This window comes from Globicephala melas, chromosome 18, assembly GCF_963455315.2.
Source record: "Globicephala melas chromosome 18, mGloMel1.2, whole genome shotgun sequence".
Classification (NCBI taxonomy): domain Eukaryota; kingdom Metazoa; phylum Chordata; class Mammalia; order Artiodactyla; family Delphinidae; genus Globicephala; species Globicephala melas.
The window spans coordinates 17,464,039-17,485,463 of record NC_083331.1 but is presented as its reverse complement, the minus strand read 5'-3'; the positions used below and the strand labels follow the sequence as shown (position 1 = coordinate 17,485,463).

Genomic DNA, 21,425 nt, shown 5'->3' with positions numbered 1-21,425 from the left:
AAAAGAAAGAAATTGCTGTCATGGAAAAATGCTAATTTTAGGATTTTAAAAATGTTTGTAAGATAGCTGCTGTCAATCATATTGCAAATATGTAAACAAGATTTCAACATCATTAAATGCATTGTATTTTCATGGAAAATTTTAGTTCAAGTAACATTTGATAGATGAGAGTGAGAAAAAGTCTCTTCATAATGTGACTCCAATACCAATTCTCTTCCAAATATTGATTTAGGAAAGCTTATCAGAGAACATGAAGAAAGTTAACAAAATTCTAATACGTAAGAAATATCCCGTAACATCGAGGCATGTGATTCCCAAGATCCGTAACCAGTATGACTTTTCTGGTAGTAAGTGTACAAGCCAAGCAGATCTGGCTGTGAGAACTGTAGGGAACTCCTCCAGAGGGGGTTAAATAAAACTAGAACATAGTAACAAAAGGTATTAACAGGGAGGCAGGTCTCTCATTAACTCACTGTTGAATTCATACTTAAAAAATTATTTGGGACAAATACATAAGAGAAATACCAAATTTTCAGATTTTATCACAATTCTAAACTGGTTGATTTAAGAAGGACACTCTCTTATTTAAGGTAAAACTAAGATCCTATTATATGATTATTAAAAACTTATTAGCATCCTTTTTTTTTTCTAATTACAAATGTTAAACCGCAGATTCTGGGAAAGTGTCTTTATACATAATTTACATCTGGCTGCCCCATATACCTCAGCAGTTTCAACTGGAGAACATCCAGGGCCCAGCTCCTCCTTGATGGCAAAGACCATGGAGTCCTTGGCATCCAGCAGACGCTCGACAAATAACTGATACAGAATTGAATGAATATGCTCTGCTAAGTACTGTGAAGTGGACATGTAGTATCTGTTTTCCCTTTCCCAACAGACTTTGCTCTGGAGATCAAAACAGTTCCAAGGAAGCTGACTCAATCTCTGGTTTCAGGGGTACAGCTTTGACCTAGGTTAAGTTAATCAGTGCATTCCACATTTCCTGGCCACACTGACTGAGTGAAAAACGGTTATATGACCTAAGCCACTACCATCAGAGATAGTCTCAGGACTTTTGCAGAGAGAATGAAGGGATAAAGATTCTCTCATTCTTGCTGGATCTGAATGAGGAAGCCTACAGCCCAGGGAGAGGCTGCAAGTTATCATGGATGCCAGCCTTCAGGAACAAGCAGCAGAAGACAGAGGAAAGAGATGAAAAGAAGCTCAGTCCTTAGCAGCACTGAGTCTTCCTGAAGATAGTGCTGCTTTTGTACTTTTTAAATTTACATGAACCAATAAATTTCCTTCATTGTTTCAACTGTTTTGAGTTGCAGGTTTTACAGCTTGTAACTGAAAGCATCCTAAGTGAAAAACATTTCAAAGAACTACGCAAATAAATGTTTTTTTTTTTCATACCCAGCAATACTTTTTGGTTCTCGTACATATCTGAGTTGGAACCACAGAACCAACTCTGAATATGCTATTATTCTCTTACTTCAATCTCATTTCTTATCTCCAAGGCATTCTGCTAGGTACTGAGATGTTTTATACAGAAAGATGGATATATTCACAGAACATTTTAGAGTGTTTGTGAATCACTGGAGAATTATCTTAAGCTTATTCCATTTCTCTTTTTTAAGTACAAAGATATCCTACACTTGGATCTATGTGATTTGTACAGTTTCATTAAGTATCAAGATTGCTTAGAAAGCCAAGGCAAATTTGAGTATAGCCAGAACACATATAAACATAGCCAAAGTGTATTTTTTAAAAAACATTAGACATTTCCAAATGAACGGCATCCCTTTCAAAGTAGCTACCTTGGAAGACATTTATTTCTAAAAAGTCAATTCACAATTAAATATGGAGGTTGTGGCAAAAATGAGGATATTTATAAAAACTGCTCCACAGAAAATCCCAAGAGGAATTCCAAATCGTTTTAAGTGATGCAGCATCACCAAAGTAAGTGACAACTTTGGAAGAGACAACATTCATTTGCATATGACGTGTATAGACTATTTTCTTAACAAAAAACGGCAATCACATTCTTTAGGTGACCTAATACAGCCTTTCACATATCCAAATACATGCATACTCACTCAGTGTGCTTCTCATATTTCAACTTAAGATCAACTGATGCTTGAAACCTGTTCCTAACTTGATGAGCCTCTCCTCTTATATTATTTGCTTTCTAAAATCATGCTTCTTCTGTGATTGAAGAATTTGAATTTACTGGAAGACAGGTTAAGAAAAGTTTCCACGCAGATGGTAATGGGGGATGACATTACTCTACTGAAAGATGCTGGGCAGCTCTGGAAAAAGGAGAACATAGTGGAATGAGTACAAGTGACCGGTTCTTCGTGGAAGAAGAGACTAGAGAAAAGGAATACTTTAAAGAGCAGATTGTAGTAATTCAGGAGTTTGGCAGTAGAGATAGAAAGAGCTAAAGCTGACCATATGCTCCAGGATCTACGCGTGGTTTTTCTTTACTGTGTTCCTAGCATCTAAAACAATGCCTACCGTATAACATCAGCCAATAAGTATCAGTTGGGTGAACGAATAAATGAAATGGAAACATTTTCTGAGGGAAATTATAGAATTTGAACAACTGTCTATAAATGATGATGAATAAGAAATAAAGAGATATACATACATATATATTTATGTATCAGGGGTCTATATTATACTTGGGATATCTAAGAATTAAAATACCCACATACAAAGTGGTAAACAATTATCACATCTGTGATTTAGTACATGCTACAGACATATAATGAGCAGAGTATTTCCAGAATTATAGAGAATCTGGGCGGGAGAGGGTTTTGCTATAAATATTAAGAATTCCCTTTGTTATTTCAATGCACCGTCCTTTAGCCAAAGAGAGATGTGGGGAAAACTGAAAGTGCAGATGTATACTTTGAAGAGAATAATCCGCAAAAAAAACAGTACTCTGAAGTAATTATAGTGGGAAATCTCTCCTTCTAGAACCATATTCCAGAAGCATGGAACTACATGGGACAAGTCTAAGAACAGAAATAATAAGGTGGTAAAAGAGGCTACAGAGGGGAGGAGAAGAACGTTAGGAGAGAAGCTGTAAGCTCATTTGACAGTGGAAGGAAAAAACACAGATGCGAAGAAGCAAAGCGCTGTTTTATTTCTGCAATAGCCTGACCTGCTGGGAAGAGGCCGGTCAGGAGAAATTACAACACCTCTAAGCGTGACTAACAGGGGTCGGACAGTGGGAGGTTTTCGTTGAAATGACAGGTTCTGACCTGAGCGGTGGCTTCAGGCTTCTGCAACTTGCCTTGTTTTGACTTTAGGAGATGAGAGGAAAATCATTTCCAATAAAACAACCGATAAATGATGGGCTAAGAGAAAGCTGTCAGGGCAGAGGAAGGAGCCGAGGACAGCTGAAGCTTTCCGAAAATGTGTGGGACTGGACTGGAGCTAGGCAGTGGAGCATTGTAGGAGGAGAACAGAGTCCTCCCCACTCCCCTCGAAGGTGACGTCTTACACGAGTCCCAGGAGGCGGCAGCCGGGAGGACACTGCTGTGGAAACGGGTAGGTCCACACACCCATCTTCCCAAGACAGGAGCTGACAGGGCTGCGCAGCTCTGAACGCAGAGCCGGGCCGAGGTGGGGTCGGCCGGAGTCTGGAGGAGACCCGCGAGGCCAAACCGGGTCCAGGGCAGCGTCACAGGGTGAGGGACAGGGCGCGGAGCCCGGCGGGGCCCGGCAGCGTGCGGTCCTCGTAACTCCAGGCTGACCCCGACCAGCCGCGCCCGACCCGGGGTGAGCCGCTGGGTCTGGGGAAGGGAGAGCCCTTACCCATGTGCTGCGTGTCCAGCTGCACGGCCGGCATCTCCTTCAGAGGGATGTGGCCCGTACCGCCATCTCTGCAGCACCGCAGGCAGCAGAACACCGAGGCGGCCATATCTCAGGGACCTCCGACGCCGCCGCCACTGCCTACCGCGCCTAGACCGCGGCGACACCCCCCACCCCCACCCCTCTGCTCCGCCTCCCGCCCCCTCCCGAGCGCCGGAGGGCGTCTGGGTGGAGCGCGGAGGCCGGTACCGCGACGCCGCAGGCCGGGAGGGCGCAGCGCAGGCTGAGGCGAAGCCAGCTAGGGCGGAAGATACGGAGGACCGGCTGGAGGGGCGGGGCCGAGCCGGGGGGCGGGGCTAGTGGCGAGGCGAGGCGGAGCGCGTGCCGGACGGGCGGGGGACGGCGTGCGCCTGCGCGCAGGAGACTTTTCCTTTCGGGCCGCCCAGTCTGTGTGCCGATATTGACGGCCGCGCGAGCTTGTCTGGTCTCTACAGAAGCGCAGGGGTCTTCGGGTGCTGTATTCTTAAAACTGTGTCCCCCACTTCGACGTTATCTTTAGGGATGACTTGACAGAGGCAAATCTGGCTGGGGGAGTGGGAGCTGATTTAGAAGAGCCCCACGGTTTCCCCCGCGCGTCCCGGAGTGAGAGAAATTTGCCTCCTGGGAGAGCCTCCGCCACACACCCCCATCACGCCCCCCCTACCGTGGCGGGTTTCTGAAGAGTTTTCTCAAGTCCTAAACAGACGCACAGGGCCCGGAAGTAATGGCTGTTAGTGACTGCACCGTGGATATGCACCCGGCGCTCTAAATTGTCGGTCCTGCTGCATTTTAGGTGCAGAGATGGGCGTTCCGTGACCTTTGGTGCCGCGCGGCCGCGAGAGCTCAGGAAGCCACCCCGGGAGGGGACCTCTGGGGCGGGAGGGCGATTCTTGACCGGCGTCTAATAGGCTCACCCTGTTCGTGGACAGAGGATTCGGATTCTCATGAGTGTGATGGGAACTCGGAGGGCAGTGGGAAGGCTGCGGGGCCTCCAAGGGAAGTACTCAGTTCCTACCGCGTGTTCTTTCTTGCGTCCACGTAGGATCCTCCCGTGGCGAGCGCCTGTCATCTCCGTGCTTACTTAGATCATCCGCCCCTGATCCATTTTTGCATCTTATGATATCATTTGGCGTCTGGAAATGGTCTGGGACAACCTCTAGAATTAACCTGGCTCAAACCTCTGTTCCCAAATAAGGTTTCCATCCTGAAGTCTTCCCCAGGGTTCAAGTCTTGTGAAACTGGATGCGAAATGCCCCCTTAGTATGTAATGGGTTCCTCTACACAACTTTTTAGTGACCTGAGTACAAATATCCTTTATGGAGAATTTTTCTCCTCAGAATAGGAGAATTTTTTCTGGGTCCTGGGTCTCTGATGTTTATACAAATGGTGTTTTCATTACAATACTTATGAAAACCTCCAAGTTTTGTACTTTGAGATTTAGTTATCATAGGATTGGTAACCAAGGTGATTACTGAACCCCTCACTGCCTATAAAGTACTTTCTTGGTAATCACTTTACACATGAAATTTTATTTTACTGAAAACCTTGACCAATATTCTGAGAAGTGTTAACGTTCTAGTTTTTTCCATTGGGAAGGAGTGGGGAGTTGAATGCTGCAGAAACAAAAATTTTCTGCCTGTGTGTGAGGTAGGCACTCTTTCACATCTGTATCTAATTGAATTCTTGAAAGGTTTGAGAGTGAATATTGTCTCTACTTACAGATGAAGAAATAGGCTTGGAGGGATTAAATAATTTGTGTAGCCTCAGATGACTAGCAAATAAACAAGGTAGGATTCAAAACCCATCAGTCTGACTCCTAAGCCTGTATTTGCTCCACCAGATCATGCTGCCTCAAACTCTGAAGTTCTAACTCTTGCAATTAATGCTACAATCCTCTTAAATGTGCTCTCAGTTCAAAATGCAGATGTGCGCTTTATTTTTGTATGTTTCATTAATCTCTAAACTGGCCATAAACTTCCATAACTCATGTGTTTAGACAATAAAAATCAGTTGTTATAAGGTAAAATATTCAGAAATATTATTAAAAGTAGTTAGTACATGTATTAAATATATAATAAACATTCAGGCCATTCAAGTTAGTCACATCTTCAATGAAAAGCCAGAGTCTTGGGCTTCCCTGGTGGCGCAGTGGTTGAGAGTCCGCCTGCCAATTCAGGAGACACGGGTTCGTGCCCCAGTCTGGGAGGATCCCACATGCCGCGGAGCGGCTGGGCCTGTGAGCCATGGCCGCTGAGCCTGCACGTCCGGAGCCTATGCTCTGCAACGGGAGAGGCCACAACAGTGAGAGGCCCGCGTACCGCAAAAAAAAAAAAAAAAAAAGAAAGAAAGAAAAAAGCCAGAGTCTTAGATGGCTGTGAGTTGGCCATTACTGTAGAGACAAAATTGCCCTAGTCTTTCCTGTCTAGAAAAGTAATTTGCTGGGGCACTGCCCAGTGAACTTTGCCCCCATTATAGCAATTCAAGTGTACTCAGCAGTATGAAGCAAGCAAAACTGGTTAACTCCTGAGACAGACTTCCCTGTCTTGGCAGATGAATGCCATCCATGAGCTCGCAGACCTTATTCCTTCTTATATCTGAGATTCTATTATCCTTCCATTATTATTTTCAAAGAAATTAGCCTTTCTTTTTGAACAGCACAATGTTAGAGCTATTTTGACAGTCTTTCACAGCTATCACTTTAAATAACCATCACAAATAAACCCTACAAAAAGTTTCCTAATAGTTAGTTAGAAGGTCATTTATCTATGTCAAAAGCAATAACAGAGAACGACTACTTGAAAAAAAAAGTCTATCTGCTTCAGTGACACTTGCCAGGAACTCAAGAACTGATAGGACAATAATGTAAAGCATGTGCTTCCGAGTTGACTTTAACATAGTGCTCAGGATTTTCTTTAATGATTTTTATGCCAGCCAGACATCTCCTGTTAGTCAACTCTACTCCCTGTACTGGGTCATACAAAATGGTTTCTTTCTTAAAACTCATTTATCAGTGTATTAAGCCAAACTTTTTTTCTTGGAGTAATCCAAGCCACATTTGTGATCTTTTAAAAATCAGAAACATTACAAAAACTCAGACCCCTAAAAACTAACAATGTTACTAGAGCCTTGATCTATTCATTATTATAATTTTGAGTAATAGTAACTGACATTTATGTGGTGCTTACTGTTGCCAGTCACTGTTCTAAGTACTTTTTATAAACTAATTTAATCCTTGTAGCAACCCCATGAGGTCAAACTGTCTTCCACTTTACAGATGCAGAAGCTGAGGCAAAGAAAAGATAAGAAATGTGCCCAAATTCACATAGGCAATAAGGGAAGTTGGACTCAAACCCAGGCAAGTCTGGCTCTAGAGTCTGTGTTCTTAGCCTCTATGCAAACTGCCTCCCTAGGGTGCTATATTTAAGAATAAATACCCAATTTTCTTTTTGTTTCCTTCTCTCCCTTACTTCAGAAGTTGATATTTGATATTTCAATTTACCAGGCAGGGACTTCCCTGGCAGTCCAGTGGTTAAGACTCCTCACTCCCAATGTAGGGTTTGATCTCTGGTCAGGGAAGATCCTGCATCCCGCGTGGCACAGCCAATAAAATGAAATGAAATGAAATGAAATGAAATAAATTTACTTGGCATTAGTTGCACTCATTTAATCTGGGTTTGCTGAATTATAAGGTATATTACCGATATTCAACAACCAAAAATAAGGCAAATAGCATTGAGACACTTTTACTTACAACAGATTGATATTAGTCATGTTGCAGCTTTGCTGTCAGCAGCAGCGTAGAACATTTTCCAGCAGTGTCCTTCATCGGGTGTCTCTAGATGGCCCAAAGAAAAGGATATTTAGTACTTTCAATTGTTAAGACACTTAAGCCAGGTTGAGATGGAAAATACAGAGCTCTAGCATTAGGAAAGAAAAAGAAGATGGGGTAAGATAAAGGAATTTGATAGAGGTACAGAAAAATAAGAATAATAGAGGATAAAGCAGAACAATTTTTTAATAGTAAAAAGGAAGAAAAAGAAGCCAATAGCAAGTGCTCTATAAATAAGGGGCCAGGGAGTAAAAAATGTGATTTACCAAAAACTTTCAACCTGGAAGAAGTGAACCTTCATCTCCTTCCCTTCTGTGGATGATAAAGCAGGCTATCTTTATCATGAAGTGCCTGTTCAAGTCTTTGCCTTTTTAAAAAAACTGAACTGTTGTTTATTCATATTGATTTGTAGGAGTTTTTTTTAATGTATTCTGGATAAAAGTCTTCTGTCAGATATAAAATTTTATGAACATCTTTGAAAACGACCAGGACCCTGTGGGGCCCTCCTGGGCACAAAAGTCTTTCTGTGTCCTCCGTTTTTATATTTGCAGGAAAAAGGCTTCTGTCTCCTAGACCGACCTTAGTGAATACCAAAGAGCAGATTCAAACAGTTGCTGATCAGGGAAGTAAGGGGATGCAGAAACAAAGGAGGAACAATCAAAAAACTATAGTGCAGGATCATGGTTCCTCCTCAAGGGATATACGTGTAACAATACCCTTGAGTTCTGCAGGAACTAAGGTCCCCACCCAGATAGAGGATGATAACTTCAGGCTGAGCTGCAAGATTATTGGAGCACCGCCCTGTTACCTCACCACCAACCAATCAGAAGAAAGTCTCACACCCTGCAGCCCTCACCCCCAATTTTGCCTGTATAAGCTTTTCCCCCCAGACCAGGGGAGTTCGGGGTTTTGGAGCACGAGCCACCCATTCTCCTTGCATGGCCCTGCAATAAACCTTTCTCTGCTCCAAACTCCAATGTTTTGGTTTGTCTGGCCTCACTGTGCGTTGGGCACACCAACTTGTGAACTTGTGTTTGGTAACATTTTCTCCCAGTCTGTGGCTTGCCTTTTTGCTCTTTTAGTAGTGTCTTTGATGAAGCTCTTAATTATAATTAGATCCAATTTATCAATTTTTTTCCTTTATAGTGAGTGCCTTTTGCATCTGTTCAAGAAATCTTTCCCTACCTATGAGTTTACTCTTAATTTTTAAAAGTCAGCATTGATCACCACATTCATTGATTTATGGAATCTCTCACTAGGATTTTTGGCTAATAAGCTTTGTTGATAAACAGTGCGGGCTCAGTAGTTGTGGTTCACAGGCTCTAGAGCACAGGCTCAGTAGCTGTGGTGCATGGGTTTAGTTGCTCTGCGGCATGTGGAATCTTCCTGGACCAGGGATCAAACCCCTGGTCCCCTGCACTGGCAGGTGGATTCTTAACCACTGCACCACCAGGGAAGTCCCTGGTGTTACATTTTAGGTTAGCTCCTAAATTTTGATTGCTGATCAAAGTAGCTTAGTATTTCATTTGTTGTGCACTCAATAACATTGGGAAAGAGTATACTTTTTCTATGAAATAATTTTTAAGGGTTCACTATTTGACAAACCCTATATGTCTATTGTCAATAAGTTTTAAAATAACATTTCTTTTTTTATATATAGGCAGTAAAACCTCATAGTCACACAGGTTATGTTTGTATACTTACATATTAACTATAATTCATCATACAGGTGATTTTGACATCTTAATGATTTATTTCAAAGCTGTATCATTGCTTAATGGAATAGGAGAAATTATTTCGTGTGAATTTCCTTTAATTATCGTACCAATAATTTATTTTCATATAAATTCTTCTCCAACATTATGTGGCTCTTCCCATTTTGTGATTGTGCCATTCTGTAAGGAACAAGACTTTTATCCTTTTAATTAAAAGATTGAAAAAAATTCCAATCAGATTATGATGGTTTTCTAACATTTCCTTTAAATATCAGAAATATTATATATTTTGCCAACTTTATCAATATTTCTCTGTAAAATGTACACTTAATCTTGATGGTTTCATTGCTTCACTAGAAAGGCATATTGGCACAACGGGTACTTTATCTGTGAGCAAAGTTATGAAACACAACTTCAAATAGCTAACTGAATGTTACCATCTTTTTTTAATATTAGACATTTTGAAATAAGAGCCAAATAAGAATGTTCATATATGTATATATTTACCATATATATATATGTGTATATATATGCAGTTCTCACAACAATGAAAAAATGGAAACTATTCTGGCTAATGCAATTGGATGGGTGTTAATACTAATCACCAAGACACCAAGGTTTTCTCATTTGTTGTCTTATTAAACCTTCACAACGACACAGTCGAAATTATGATCCACATTTACAAGATGTGGAAATGGAGATTGAGAAAGATTAAGTATCTTAACCAGAGGCATAACTAATAAGTGCTAGAACCAGAAATCAGGACTACTTGCTTCTTAAACAGGTGTTCTTTCAGTGTTATCTTTCGGCATTTGAGGGTATATAGAGTAGAGCTTAGATTAGTCAGACTAAGGCCATGACTATACATTATGACTAAAATCTTAGATGGATTAGTTGTGGGGGAATTTCTTAGTTACATTAAATGGAGGTGATTATTAGACTTGGAAATTAAGTAACAAAATTTCTGCCCCTAGATTTAATTTAATAAACTCACACATGATGGAGATTAGCTTCCCAGGAGAAGTAAATCGAAAGACGATATATGACCAGAGAACATCAGGTGAGATATTCTTGATAAAATCCCACAGAGACCAAACTGGACTGAGTTGAGGAAGGACGGCAAAGGTGGGAATTCCCTGGTGGTCCAGTGGTTAGAACTCTCGGCTTTCACTGCCGAGGGCATGGGTTCAATCCCTGGTCAGGGAACTAAGATCCCACAAGCCGCGCGGTGTGGCCAATTAAAGTTGTTCTGTGTGTAGATCAGTAAATAAAGCTACAATTGAAAAAAAAAAAGAATAGCAAAGGTGCCTGAGAAGAGGCCAGTGAAATAGGATGAGAAGCAGGAGAGATTCTTGTGTCAAAAACCAAATGAAGAAAGGGTTTCAAGAAGGAGGGAGTGAACAATTGTGTCAAATGCCACTGAGAAGATGGATAAAATGAGGGCTGAGAATGGCTGCCTAGATTTAAGAACATGGAGGACATTGGTGGACTTGATGAGAGCTGTTACTGTAGGGTACAAAAGCCTGACTAGAGTGGGTTCAGTAGCACATGGGAAGAGAAGAAGTGGACATAACAGGAATAAACAACTTCTGAGTTTTTTGGGTTTTTTTTTTAACTGTAAAAGAGAGCAGAGAAATGGCCTGGTAGCTGGATAGAGATGTGTGAGCCCAAAACATTGTGGGGTCTAGAAGTTTTGTTTTAAAGAAGGGAGACACTACTGTTTGTTTGAATGCCGATGGGGAGGGATCCAATAGTGAAGGGAAGATTCCTGATTCAAGAGAAAGAATTGCAGGAACCATATCCTTGAGCAAGTGAAGGGGTGGGATCTAAAGCATAAGTGGTGGAGTTGACCTTCAGTAAGAGCACAGATCATTCATCCTTAGTAAGAAAAGGGAAGGCAGAGCATAGAGGTCTATACAGTTGAAGTAGCTTTTGATACAGCCATTTAATAACCTCCTTGTCAATCATTTGGTTTCTCAGGGATTCTGATACCAGGAAGAAGGTACCTAGCACAGCAGAAATGGGATATTTATGTTACTGGAAGGGAATATTACATGTTGTAAATTAATAAATCGACATTCTGGTTGGTTAGTGAGTGGCTTCGAGTCCTGACAAAGTACTGCAAAGCAATTTAGACAGCTGACAAACTGAACACAATCTTGCAATGAATTTTCAAGGAGTTAATACTCTAATATTTAAAGAGCTCCTAAAAATTGAGAGGAAAGAGACTAACAATTCTTAGAAAAATAGGGAACAGACATGAACAGTCAGTCCACAGATACAGAAAAGCCAATGGTCTTAAACATGTGAAAAGATACTTAACCTTACTTATAACAAGAGAAATGCAAATTAAAGTTACTTGGAGGAAATACTATGTTTCATATTAATGATATTTTATACTTAAAACATTTTTCAGAATAGCTTACAAAAAAAGAAAAATAAATCAATATGCCATTTCTTAACAACTAGATTGTCAAAAGCCCAAAACTTCGATGATACACTCTGTTGGAGAAGCAGTTACTCTCATACACTGCTGATGTATTGATAAATGCAAAATGATATAATCACTACGGAAGAGAATTTGGCCAAATCTAGCAAACGTAAATATGCATTTACCCTTTAACTCAGCAATCCCACTTGTGGGAATCTAGCCCAAAGTCACACCAGCAAAAATGCACATGATGTTTATATAAAACTCTTTGTTGTGACTTTTGTTTTTTTTTTTGGCCACTCTGCGTGGCATGCGGGATCTTAGTTCCCCAACCAGGGGAACCCATGCCCCCTGCAGTGGAAGCGCTGGAGTCCTAACCACTGGACGGCCAGGAAATTCCCTGTTGTGGCATTATTTGTAAGAGTAAAAAAGTAGAAACAACCCACATGTCCATCAATAAGGGAATTAATTGAGTAAACCATGATATGTTCACATAATGAAATGCTATGCAACTCTAAAAAGGAGTGAGAAACATTCCTATATATTGAAATGAAGTAAACTCCAGGATATATTGTTAAGAGAAAAAAATCAAGCTGAAGGATAATAAAGCATGCTGCCTTTGGTGTAAGAAATAGCAGATGAGAATAAGAATATATAAATGTATATGACTGCATTTTTTGAAGGAAATAATGAAAGGATAAACAAAAAAACAATAAAAATAATTACTTAGAGCAGGAGGGAAGAAACAGGGTGGAGGGGTTGACATGGAAGAAAGTGAGGCTTCTGTGAATGTGCCTTAGTATACAGTTTTGACTTGGGGACCATGTAAATATTTTACATATTTAAAAACAAAATTAAAACAAAAGAAAAAAAGTAATCCCTAAACAAAACAAAACAAAAACTTGAAACTAATGAACCCAAGTTTATGACCAAACCATGTCCCATTCTGGGTTTGGGGCACCTCACCTGGTTGGCCCTGCTAACCCTGGCTGGTTCCAGGTACCAGAGAGAGACTTAGAAAAGTTGGAAGAAGGAACTCCAAAGTGTGAGGTTCCCTGAAACAAGGGGCCCAGAGAAGAGGTTTAAAGGGATGGACTGATTTTAGGGCAACCAAATAGTCAATGATAGAAAGTTCTCCCTTACCGAAGAATCACAGAGGGTAAATGGAAGAAGAATGATACCATTTAAATGTTATCCTTAAAAAAAACCACAAATGGGGCTTCCCTGGTGGCGCAGTGGTTGAGAGTCCGCCTGCTGATGCAGGGGACACGGGTTCGTACCCTGGTCCGGGAAGATCCCACATGCCGCGGAGCGTCTGGGCCCGTGAGCCATGGCCGCTGAGCCTGTGCGTCCGGAGCCTGTGCTCCGCATCAGGAGAGGCCACAACAGTAAGAGGCCCGCGTACCACAAAAAAAACAAAACAAACAAACAAACAAAAAACCACAAATGAAATAAAGGATCAGGGCAATGATCATCAATATTCATTGATGATTGATGATTTGTCTAAAATTATTAGATGAAATGCTGATGGAGAATTATACCGTACTGAAAGCAACTGAATCCACTGGATAGGCTGAGCATCGCTAAAACTGGAAAACCTGATGTTACGTCTCCTAACGTGGTGTAAGAAAAAGGACACATCACCAATGCAAAGTGTTTCTGCCTTAAAAGCTGAGCTTAAATCTGATGAAACGTCTAGATTTGGCTTCCAATTTATAGGCATAGAGAGCAAGTTAAATGACTCCACTAGAGCACCATCAGCCAAATCCAAATATAGGACTGTCAGGATCTGTGCAAGGCCTTGGATTGTACCCTGCTTACAAGCGGTCCTGTTTTGTGGATGCCGGCAGAAGACCCAAAATCCCTCAGTCACAGACAAAGGACTTTATTGCTCACAGCAAAAGTAGTATTCAGAGCTTTATGTTGATTTGTGTTGGTTCTCCATGTCCCACAAGCCCCACAAAGGTGACACAAAGGGTCCGTGATGGATGTCTGGGAATGCAGTGGGTTGTACTAGAGGAAAGAATCATGGACTGGGGAGATTCTCTGTATAGTAAGTGAAAGCCAGCCTGCTCTTTGTCTGGGAGAGACATTACCCCTTCTTCAAGGTTGCTTGCTACAAATACAACTCTGAAAAATGTCCCCAGGAAAGAAAGGTCAGAGGTTTGCATTCATGGCATACCCAGCAGGAACATGCAGAGACACCCAGGGCCCATGGCAGATTCCTCTCCACCCCTCAGCCCGGAATAATGCAGTCTTGGCCGAACTTGAGTTTTTACTCAAAGTGTGCCGCTCCACCAGCTACTCTGATTAATCTGACCACAGAGACTGGGAGCAAATTCATTTCATTTGTCTCATTCAACATTTAATCAAAACTACTATCAACAGGACTCCAAGCAGCAGGATGGGGCCATCTTGTAGTCTTTACTTCAGTCACACTCTTCCCCGCCAAGGGTACAGACTCAGCCAGCTATGAGTAAGTCCCATAGGGGATCAGTAGGTCTTATTTCAGATAGCCAGGATGAGGTCCAAGGTGAAGCTATAATCCATTATGATCCACACAAGGGGGTTTAGACTGACCTTCTGGTCTACAGTGTCATTGCAATAATTACAGAGTGCAATATAGTTGGGCCAAAAAGCAATCCCATCCCCAACAGAGAGATTGTGGCCCACACTTTCCCACATACAAAAATATAACCTGAGCACTCCACTTTGAGATTTGTCGCTCAACGTGGTTTGTATTACCATTACTTTGGTTAAGCTACAAAACCACTGTCACTAAGGAGTTATAGTCTTGATCACCATATATGACATAACCAAGGCCACTTGGGCATCAGGAGAAGCATATGATTTTGATTTTCTTTTTTTTTTTTTTTCTTTTTTGGTTTGCTGGCAGTTTAATCAATGGATTCCTCAAGTACAGTTGAGTAAAAATAGGTAACAAAGGATCATTTGATCTACATTTTTATTTGTCTTCTAATTACTTTAATGGTCTTTCATTATGAGAAAATGGAGAAACTCCCTGAAAAAACAAAAAAAGTAGAGTTATCTTGCTCCATTTTATTCATCATTCTGTTTTAGTGAAGAGAATAACTTATTCCAATTGAGTTTGGGAATGGGGTTCCTGATGCCTAATTAATGTAATTCTGGAATTCAGAAAGAAAACCTCCCTTTTCCCAGACAAGTCGGACCAAGCTATTCAAGTCATATGCAAGATTAAATGTGTTGAAAATGGGCTTCCCTGGTGGTGCAGTGGTTGAGAGTCCACCTGCCGATGCAGGGGACATGGGTTCGTGCCCCGGTCTGCGAAGATCCCACATGCCGTGGAGTGGCTGGGCCCGTGAGCCATGGCCGCTGAGCCTGCGTGTCCGGAGCCTGTGCTCCGCAACGGGAGAGGCCACAACAGTGAGAGGCCCGCGTACCGCAAAAAAAAAAAAAAAAATGTGTTGAAAATGGCCTGGAGTCTGAAGGGGCGAATCACCATCGCCATCATACTCAGTATTTTGAAGGACCTACTGTGTGCTAAGCACAGTGCCGTGTGTGCCACAGGCCTTCTCCCCAGTCCTCCCAATGATCCTGTAAGGGGAGGTACCAGTGTCCCCATTTGCAAATAGATTTCAGAGAGATTGGTGGCTGTCCAAGGTCAGATTCTCTGGTCAGATTAATCAGAGTAGCTGGTGGAGTGGCACACTTTGAGTAAAAACTCAAGTTCGGCCAAGATTCTGGGCTGAGGGGTGGAGAGGAATCTGCCATGGGCCCTGGGTGTCTCTGCATATTCCTGCTGGGTATGCCATGAATGCAAACCTCTGACCTTTCTTTCCTGGGGCCATTTTTCAGAGTTGTATTTGTAGCAAGCAACCTTGAAGAAGGGGTAATGTCTCTCCCAGACAAAGAGCAGGCTGGCTTTCACTTACTATACAGAGAATCTCCCCAGCTCCATGATTCTTTCCTCTAGTACAACCCACTGCATTCCCAGACATCCATCACAGACCCTTTGTGTCACCTTTGTGGGGCTTGTGGGACATGGAGAACCAACACAAATCAACATAAAGCTCTGAATACTACTTTTGCTGTGAGCAATAAAGTCCTTTGTCTGTGACTGAGGAATTTTGGGTCTTCTGCTGGCATCCACAAAACAGGACCGCTTGTAAGCAGGGTACAATCCAAGGCCTTGCACAGATCCTGACAGTCTTATATTTGGATTTGGCTGATGGTGCTCTAGTGGAGTCATTTAACTTGTTCTCTGGTGGGGAGGTCATATTTCCAATTTACAAAAAAGAAACTGCAAAATCTTCTATACTCCCTAGGCGGCAGAAACAATTCTTAGTACCCTTGATTCTCCTTTTTTCACAACTCTGGATCCCAAAGGACTGTCAGCCAGCATTTTTGGTCCCAGTGACAAATCCAGCTCTAATGTAGATGCTGTAGGGGAATAAGATACTCCAACAGTAAGATGGGCTATCACAGCCTTATGCCACTGTAGCTTTATGCCTCGGACTCACTTGGGCTGATTCCTTGTTCACCAGGCTACCTTCTAATTCCCATGTAGGTCTGAAGAGAGAATGGAGTATTTCTTTGAGTATTTCTGGTCCTTGTGACAGTGATTTCTCAGGCAAACCAGAAAAGTAACTTTTGATTAAGAGCTGTCACATCATATGTGTAGAATTCAGGGAGAAAATACACCAGTCATTCCTTCATCATCATCATCATCATCATCATTTTGGTTGCTTGTGGGCATAAATTCCTCAGTGTAAATTAAATTGGTAATATAGTGACTACAAAAGGGGGATGGGGAATATTCTGACCCACCTTGTCATCCAGAGCCTTAGTTTTGAACTGTTCTAGTTGATTCAGTTCTCATAAAGTCTTGCTTTATCTTTTTCTCAACTTCCAGGTTCTAAGCACTACTGTTCTCCCACTGTTGACTTTACTTGCCCTCTGACCTCATGCAAGGCCCATCTTATCAGCTGAGATCTTAGCTTCTGTTTCTCTACTTTTAGCTTTGTTATTTCAGGGTCCCTTGGGAAAGGCCCATCCTATCCAGGCCCTTGGGCCACAAGGATGCTCCAGTGGCTGGTGCACACTGCACACCCAGAGCTGGGACCTGTCTGGGCAGCTTTTTGCACATAAAATTCCATGACTATAAAGATTTCCACCTAGTACATGTTGACAAATAAAGGATATTGGTTTTAAAGACTTTGTTTTAACCGAAGCACACAATAGAACAATGACTTATAAACCAATATCTAGTGAAAACTGAGAGTATATGGAATATTTTATTTTTATTGGTTGGTAATTATGCCTGAATGATTCACAAAATTATTACAACATTCTTGATTTTATGGTTCCCCCAGGAAATCCTTCCCTATTTTAAATAAAGTGCATTTTATCTATTGAATGCATTTGATACCTCTATCCTGTTATACAATTACAACACTGTAAATAAATATAAAGAGCTATGTGGTTTGACTACTTCAACTATATAGAATTAGCTCCCTAGGAAGAGCAGTGTTTTTATCCTTTTCCCTTTAGAATCAAAAGGCGTCTGATGACAGCTCTTTGAAAGGATGATGCTGAGACAACTGAATCTTCTCAAGCCTTCATATCTCTATTCTGTTGTGTTAATTTGGATAACTATGAACAGACTGAAATCTATGTCTCTGCTAGGGACCCCAAAGAGCTCACTGCATAGGACCTACCCCAGCTTGGCTTTATACTTTCTGCATTTTTCTTCTGTCACTGTTCAGAAAAGCTATGGGGTTAAAAGAAAAAAGTGTGTGTTTGTGTATGTGTGAGAAACCATTTCAGTTACCATGTGTTTTAGTACTTAGTATTATTCAAATATATTCATCTAACATTAGGACTGCTCTAACTGGCACACAATTTTTATATATACTTATATACAGCTTCATAGCATACAGTTGAAGACGACTTAGCACCTCTGATGTGAAAGGCACTGGGCAATCTTTTTTTTTTTTTTTTTTGCAGTACGCGGGCCTGTCACTGCTGTGGCCTCTCCCGTTGCAGAGCACAGGCTCCGGACACGCAGGCTCAGCGGCCATGGCTCACGGGCCCAGGCGCTCCGCGGCCTGTGGGATCTTCCCGGACCGGGGTACGAACCCATGTCCCCTGCATCGGCAGGCGGACTCTCAACCACTGCACCACCAGGGAAGCCCGGCAATCTTAAATCTCTTGTGCAACAAAGTAGGGTATAAATCAACCAACTAACAAACTATACAGAGATACAATCTGGGCAATGCAATGAGAACTGTTCTAGTCCTAACCTTGCTAAAACGTGGTAGATATTTTAAAGGCCAAACTCATACTTTAATAATTCATAAAGAATTATTATATAAGGGATTATTACTGAAATAACAACTAGAGCTCTTTTTATAACTGCATGAAGGAGAATCTATGTGTACTATAAATATCTATCATTCATCATTTCTTACATAAATAGTATTTATCATTGTTTCTATAATAGATAAATTACTATATGTTACCCATTCTTCAGGATTAACTATTTTATGTTAAAGCTACATGAGACAATGCTATTTTAACCTCTCTACAGGATGTGTGAAATTCTAACATACCTGTGGAAATTCAACATTTTCATTTATCACCTGGCACACAACATTAGCCTAACACCTTCTCCTCTCCATCCTCATCCTCATTCCCACTGCCACCTCCTGTGAATTAGGACAGAGGAGAGAGATACTGTAAAAATACAACAAAACTGGGTGAATCTTCCGGTCTGCTTTTATTACCACACACCAGCTGACCCAGGTCCAGAGAGTGACATTTGTATATTTGTTGTACACACTTTCACTCAGTTTACTTCACAGAGCTTAATGCACTCTGTTCAAATTTGCTACAGGTACATTCTTAACATTTCAGGCATGCATAAAAATAGAGGTTTTGTTTCTGTTTTTTGCCAATTAAATCAAATAAGGAGGTGGCTCTTGTTTTTGGCAATAGGTCTCACATATGCTGAGAATTAGGTGAGGATTTTTAGGGGTGGGAAGCCTGTGTATGGGCTTCCTGTGAAGCCATTAGCTGAAAACCTTTGGTTTAAACCACAGTGTCCAGGGCTGGCCTCCAGCAGGTCAGCGTGCCACCACTGTCTCAGGGGCACACGGCCTCCCACCTGTCCTCACCCCCAGCACCTCTCCCACCCCTATTAGTGGCTATGCACTGAGGGCGGGGAAGAGGCTTTCACTTCTACATTATGCTCTCTGCACTGTCTGCATTTTCACGTATTTACTCTGTGTGTGTGTGTGTGTGTGTGTGTGTGACAACACTGAAGTTCTACTTTCTTTGCCTGCTTTTTTACAAAGCCACACATTTTTTACATTGTATTACAAATGTGAGGCGCTCACCCTGGTGCAGCCCGCCACCCACACTTGCCCCTTCCTCTCCGCCTCCCACCTCCTCCTCTCTCCCTTCTCACCTTTTGCTTTTTCTCTGCTCTCATGAGCTTCCACTTTTGTCCTTCTTTTGCATAGATTTTTCCGAACTGCACTCTTTGCAGGAACCGTTTTAGAGATTCTTCCAAGGCCCTTATTTGTAATTACATCCACCTTTTGTTGCCATGATGGCTGTCCTTTAGGACTTGATTCCAAGACATTTGTCCAGAGTGACTCCTGAGTCGAGTGGCATATTTCTCCGCTTCTTATATTTTTCCCCCCTCATATATTTTGACAAGAATTTTGAAAAATGTGTTCTTCCTCTTCCTTTAAGTCCTTTTTCCTCCTGGCTTGTAGAGCAGGTTTTGTTACCGGCAGAACTTACTCTAAAGTGAAAGGAGACAGAGAGTTAACTAAAAGACACACTGAATTGCTGGGTGTGTCCAGAGTCTGATTAGGTTTGAGAAGAGGAACAGAAAGAATTTTTGTGTTTTAGAAATTGAGGAGGCCTCCTGGCCTAGCGTGAAAAACTCAAACAGATAAAATTCTATTTTAAAAAATCCAGGACTTCCCTGGTGGCGCAGTGGTTGAGAGTCCGCCTGCCGATGCAGGGGACACGGGTTCGTGCCCCAGTCCGGGAAGATCCCACATGCCGCGAAGCGCCTGGGCCCGTGAGCCATGGCCGCTGAGCCTGCGTGTCCGGAGCCTGTGCTCTGCAACGGGAGAGGCCACAACAGTGAGAGGCCCGCATACCGCAAAAAAAAAAAAAAATCCAACAAAGTCTAGTTGGGAAGTTAAGTTAGCATCTTGTTACTAAAAGCATCAGAGGTCTTGGTTATATATATTTTTAATGCACTTGTTACTTATTAATTTAATATGCAAATGCTTACATCTCCTCCTGGCCCCGTTCTTAACCTCTGTTCTTTCCCTGTTAAATCGTGACCTTTCCTTGCAGCCCCTCACTCTGAAGCCCGGCTTTCAGGACTACTCCCAGGTAGCCTGGGGCTTCAGGGGAGCACCGATTAGACTTGTCGCTCCCGTGCAGGCCGTAGTTTCTGCGCACAGAGAAAATGCTGGGGTGAGTCATAGTTCTTTCCCAACAAAAGGGCATTGTACTGTGCTGTTTGGTTCAGGCTCTTCCGTGCCACTTGTGGTTGCAAACGTATGGGACAGGAGGCTGGTTCCAGAGACGCACCGCTCAAGTTGTATTCTATGCGCTGCTTTGGGCGTGCCCCGATAGACCGTGAGATCCTTTAAGGTTGCGACGCTTTGATTTATCTTCGATCCCCAGCCCTAAATGCACTTGTGCCTAGCTCAGGGAGTGCTAAGCAAGTGTGGCTTGGTGGGAACCCTGCAGGAGAAGGGGAAGGGAGAAAGTTTGCTCTGTGCCCCAGGAGCAGGAGTGGTGCCCTTAGGAAGCCAGCTCACCTGCACATAGCCGGCAGGGGGCGCAATTGCATCAGTACTAGATAGAACGTGTTTCTTCGGCCCCACTTGTTAATTTAAGCCTTACCTGTTTGGTGAACCCAAAGGCCTGAGTCCCTAGAAATTTAAACTTAAACCTGCACATACGCATTAGAATATCACCTGTTGTACAGAACAAACCCGCATTATATTTAGTCCAAAAGGCACAGATCTCACAGAGTCAGATGTAAAGAGGAAAAGTACCTGGTCAGTCTTCCAGGAAATTTCAATAATTTTGAAGTTGGAGGCTCTTACACTCACTTGACCAACCTGTTCCTCTAATCTAGCCACCTCATTTCTCAGATGAGAAGCCAAGGTTTATGAAACCAGTTATCTAGGCTCCTCAAGAAGATGTAGCTACAGAAAAATTATACAGTACTTTTCTGGGTTTTAGGCATGTGTTGAAAACATGTGGAAAGGTGGCCATTTGGAAAAATTGCACCTACAATCCTCCTTTCTCTCTCTCTCTCATATTTACATAGGTACATACATGTACATGTATAAAACATGTAACATTTATGCACAAAATATATGTATATAATATGTATTTTATATATAATAAATATATATTAAAGATCTCTCTATCTATCTATATTTTTTCAGGCCCTTTAGAGAGGCAGCATAGCCTAGTGACCTCAGCATATGGCTGTGACCCACCCAGACTGTCTCAGTTTGAATTCTTGGTTCTGTCACTTAGCTGTGTGACCTTGGGCAAG

The 21,425-nt window shown here is 42.1% G+C and overlaps 1 protein-coding gene and 2 long non-coding RNA genes across 10 annotated transcripts in view; 1 reads left to right on the top strand and 2 right to left on the bottom strand.

Annotated features, from left to right (window-relative positions):
• Positions 1 to 4,018, bottom strand: part of SPRYD7 (SPRY domain containing 7) — an 88,206-nt gene extending 84,188 nt beyond the window's left edge. For 6 of the 7 annotated variants that reach the window (XR_009559827.1, XR_009559829.1, XR_009559828.1 and 3 more), the window contains exon 1: positions 3,829 to 4,018. Coding sequence is in view for 2 of the 7 variants with exons in the window: in XM_060288165.2 (XP_060144148.1) it covers positions 3,829 to 3,934 (106 nt within the window). In the remaining 5 variants the exon portion in view is untranslated. Of the gene's footprint in view, positions 1 to 2,099; positions 2,285 to 3,828 lie in introns of those variants that run through there. The other variant, XM_060288166.2, reaches the window with a different exon arrangement.
• The window catches only part of LOC132593863 (uncharacterized), a 28,558-nt gene continuing 10,657 nt past the window's right edge, over positions 3,525 to 21,425 (top strand). For both annotated transcript variants that reach the window (XR_009559838.1, XR_009559837.1), the window contains exon 1: positions 3,525 to 3,561. This is a non-coding gene — a long non-coding RNA (uncharacterized lncRNA). The remainder of the gene's footprint in view (positions 3,562 to 21,425) is intronic.
• LOC138842410 (uncharacterized) lies at positions 5,850 to 19,613 on the bottom strand. The gene is made up of 4 exons (XR_011376897.1): positions 19,290 to 19,613; positions 7,616 to 7,699; positions 7,364 to 7,444; positions 5,850 to 6,142 (listed from the first exon to the last, which is right to left on the bottom strand). It is a non-coding gene; the product is annotated as an uncharacterized lncRNA (long non-coding RNA).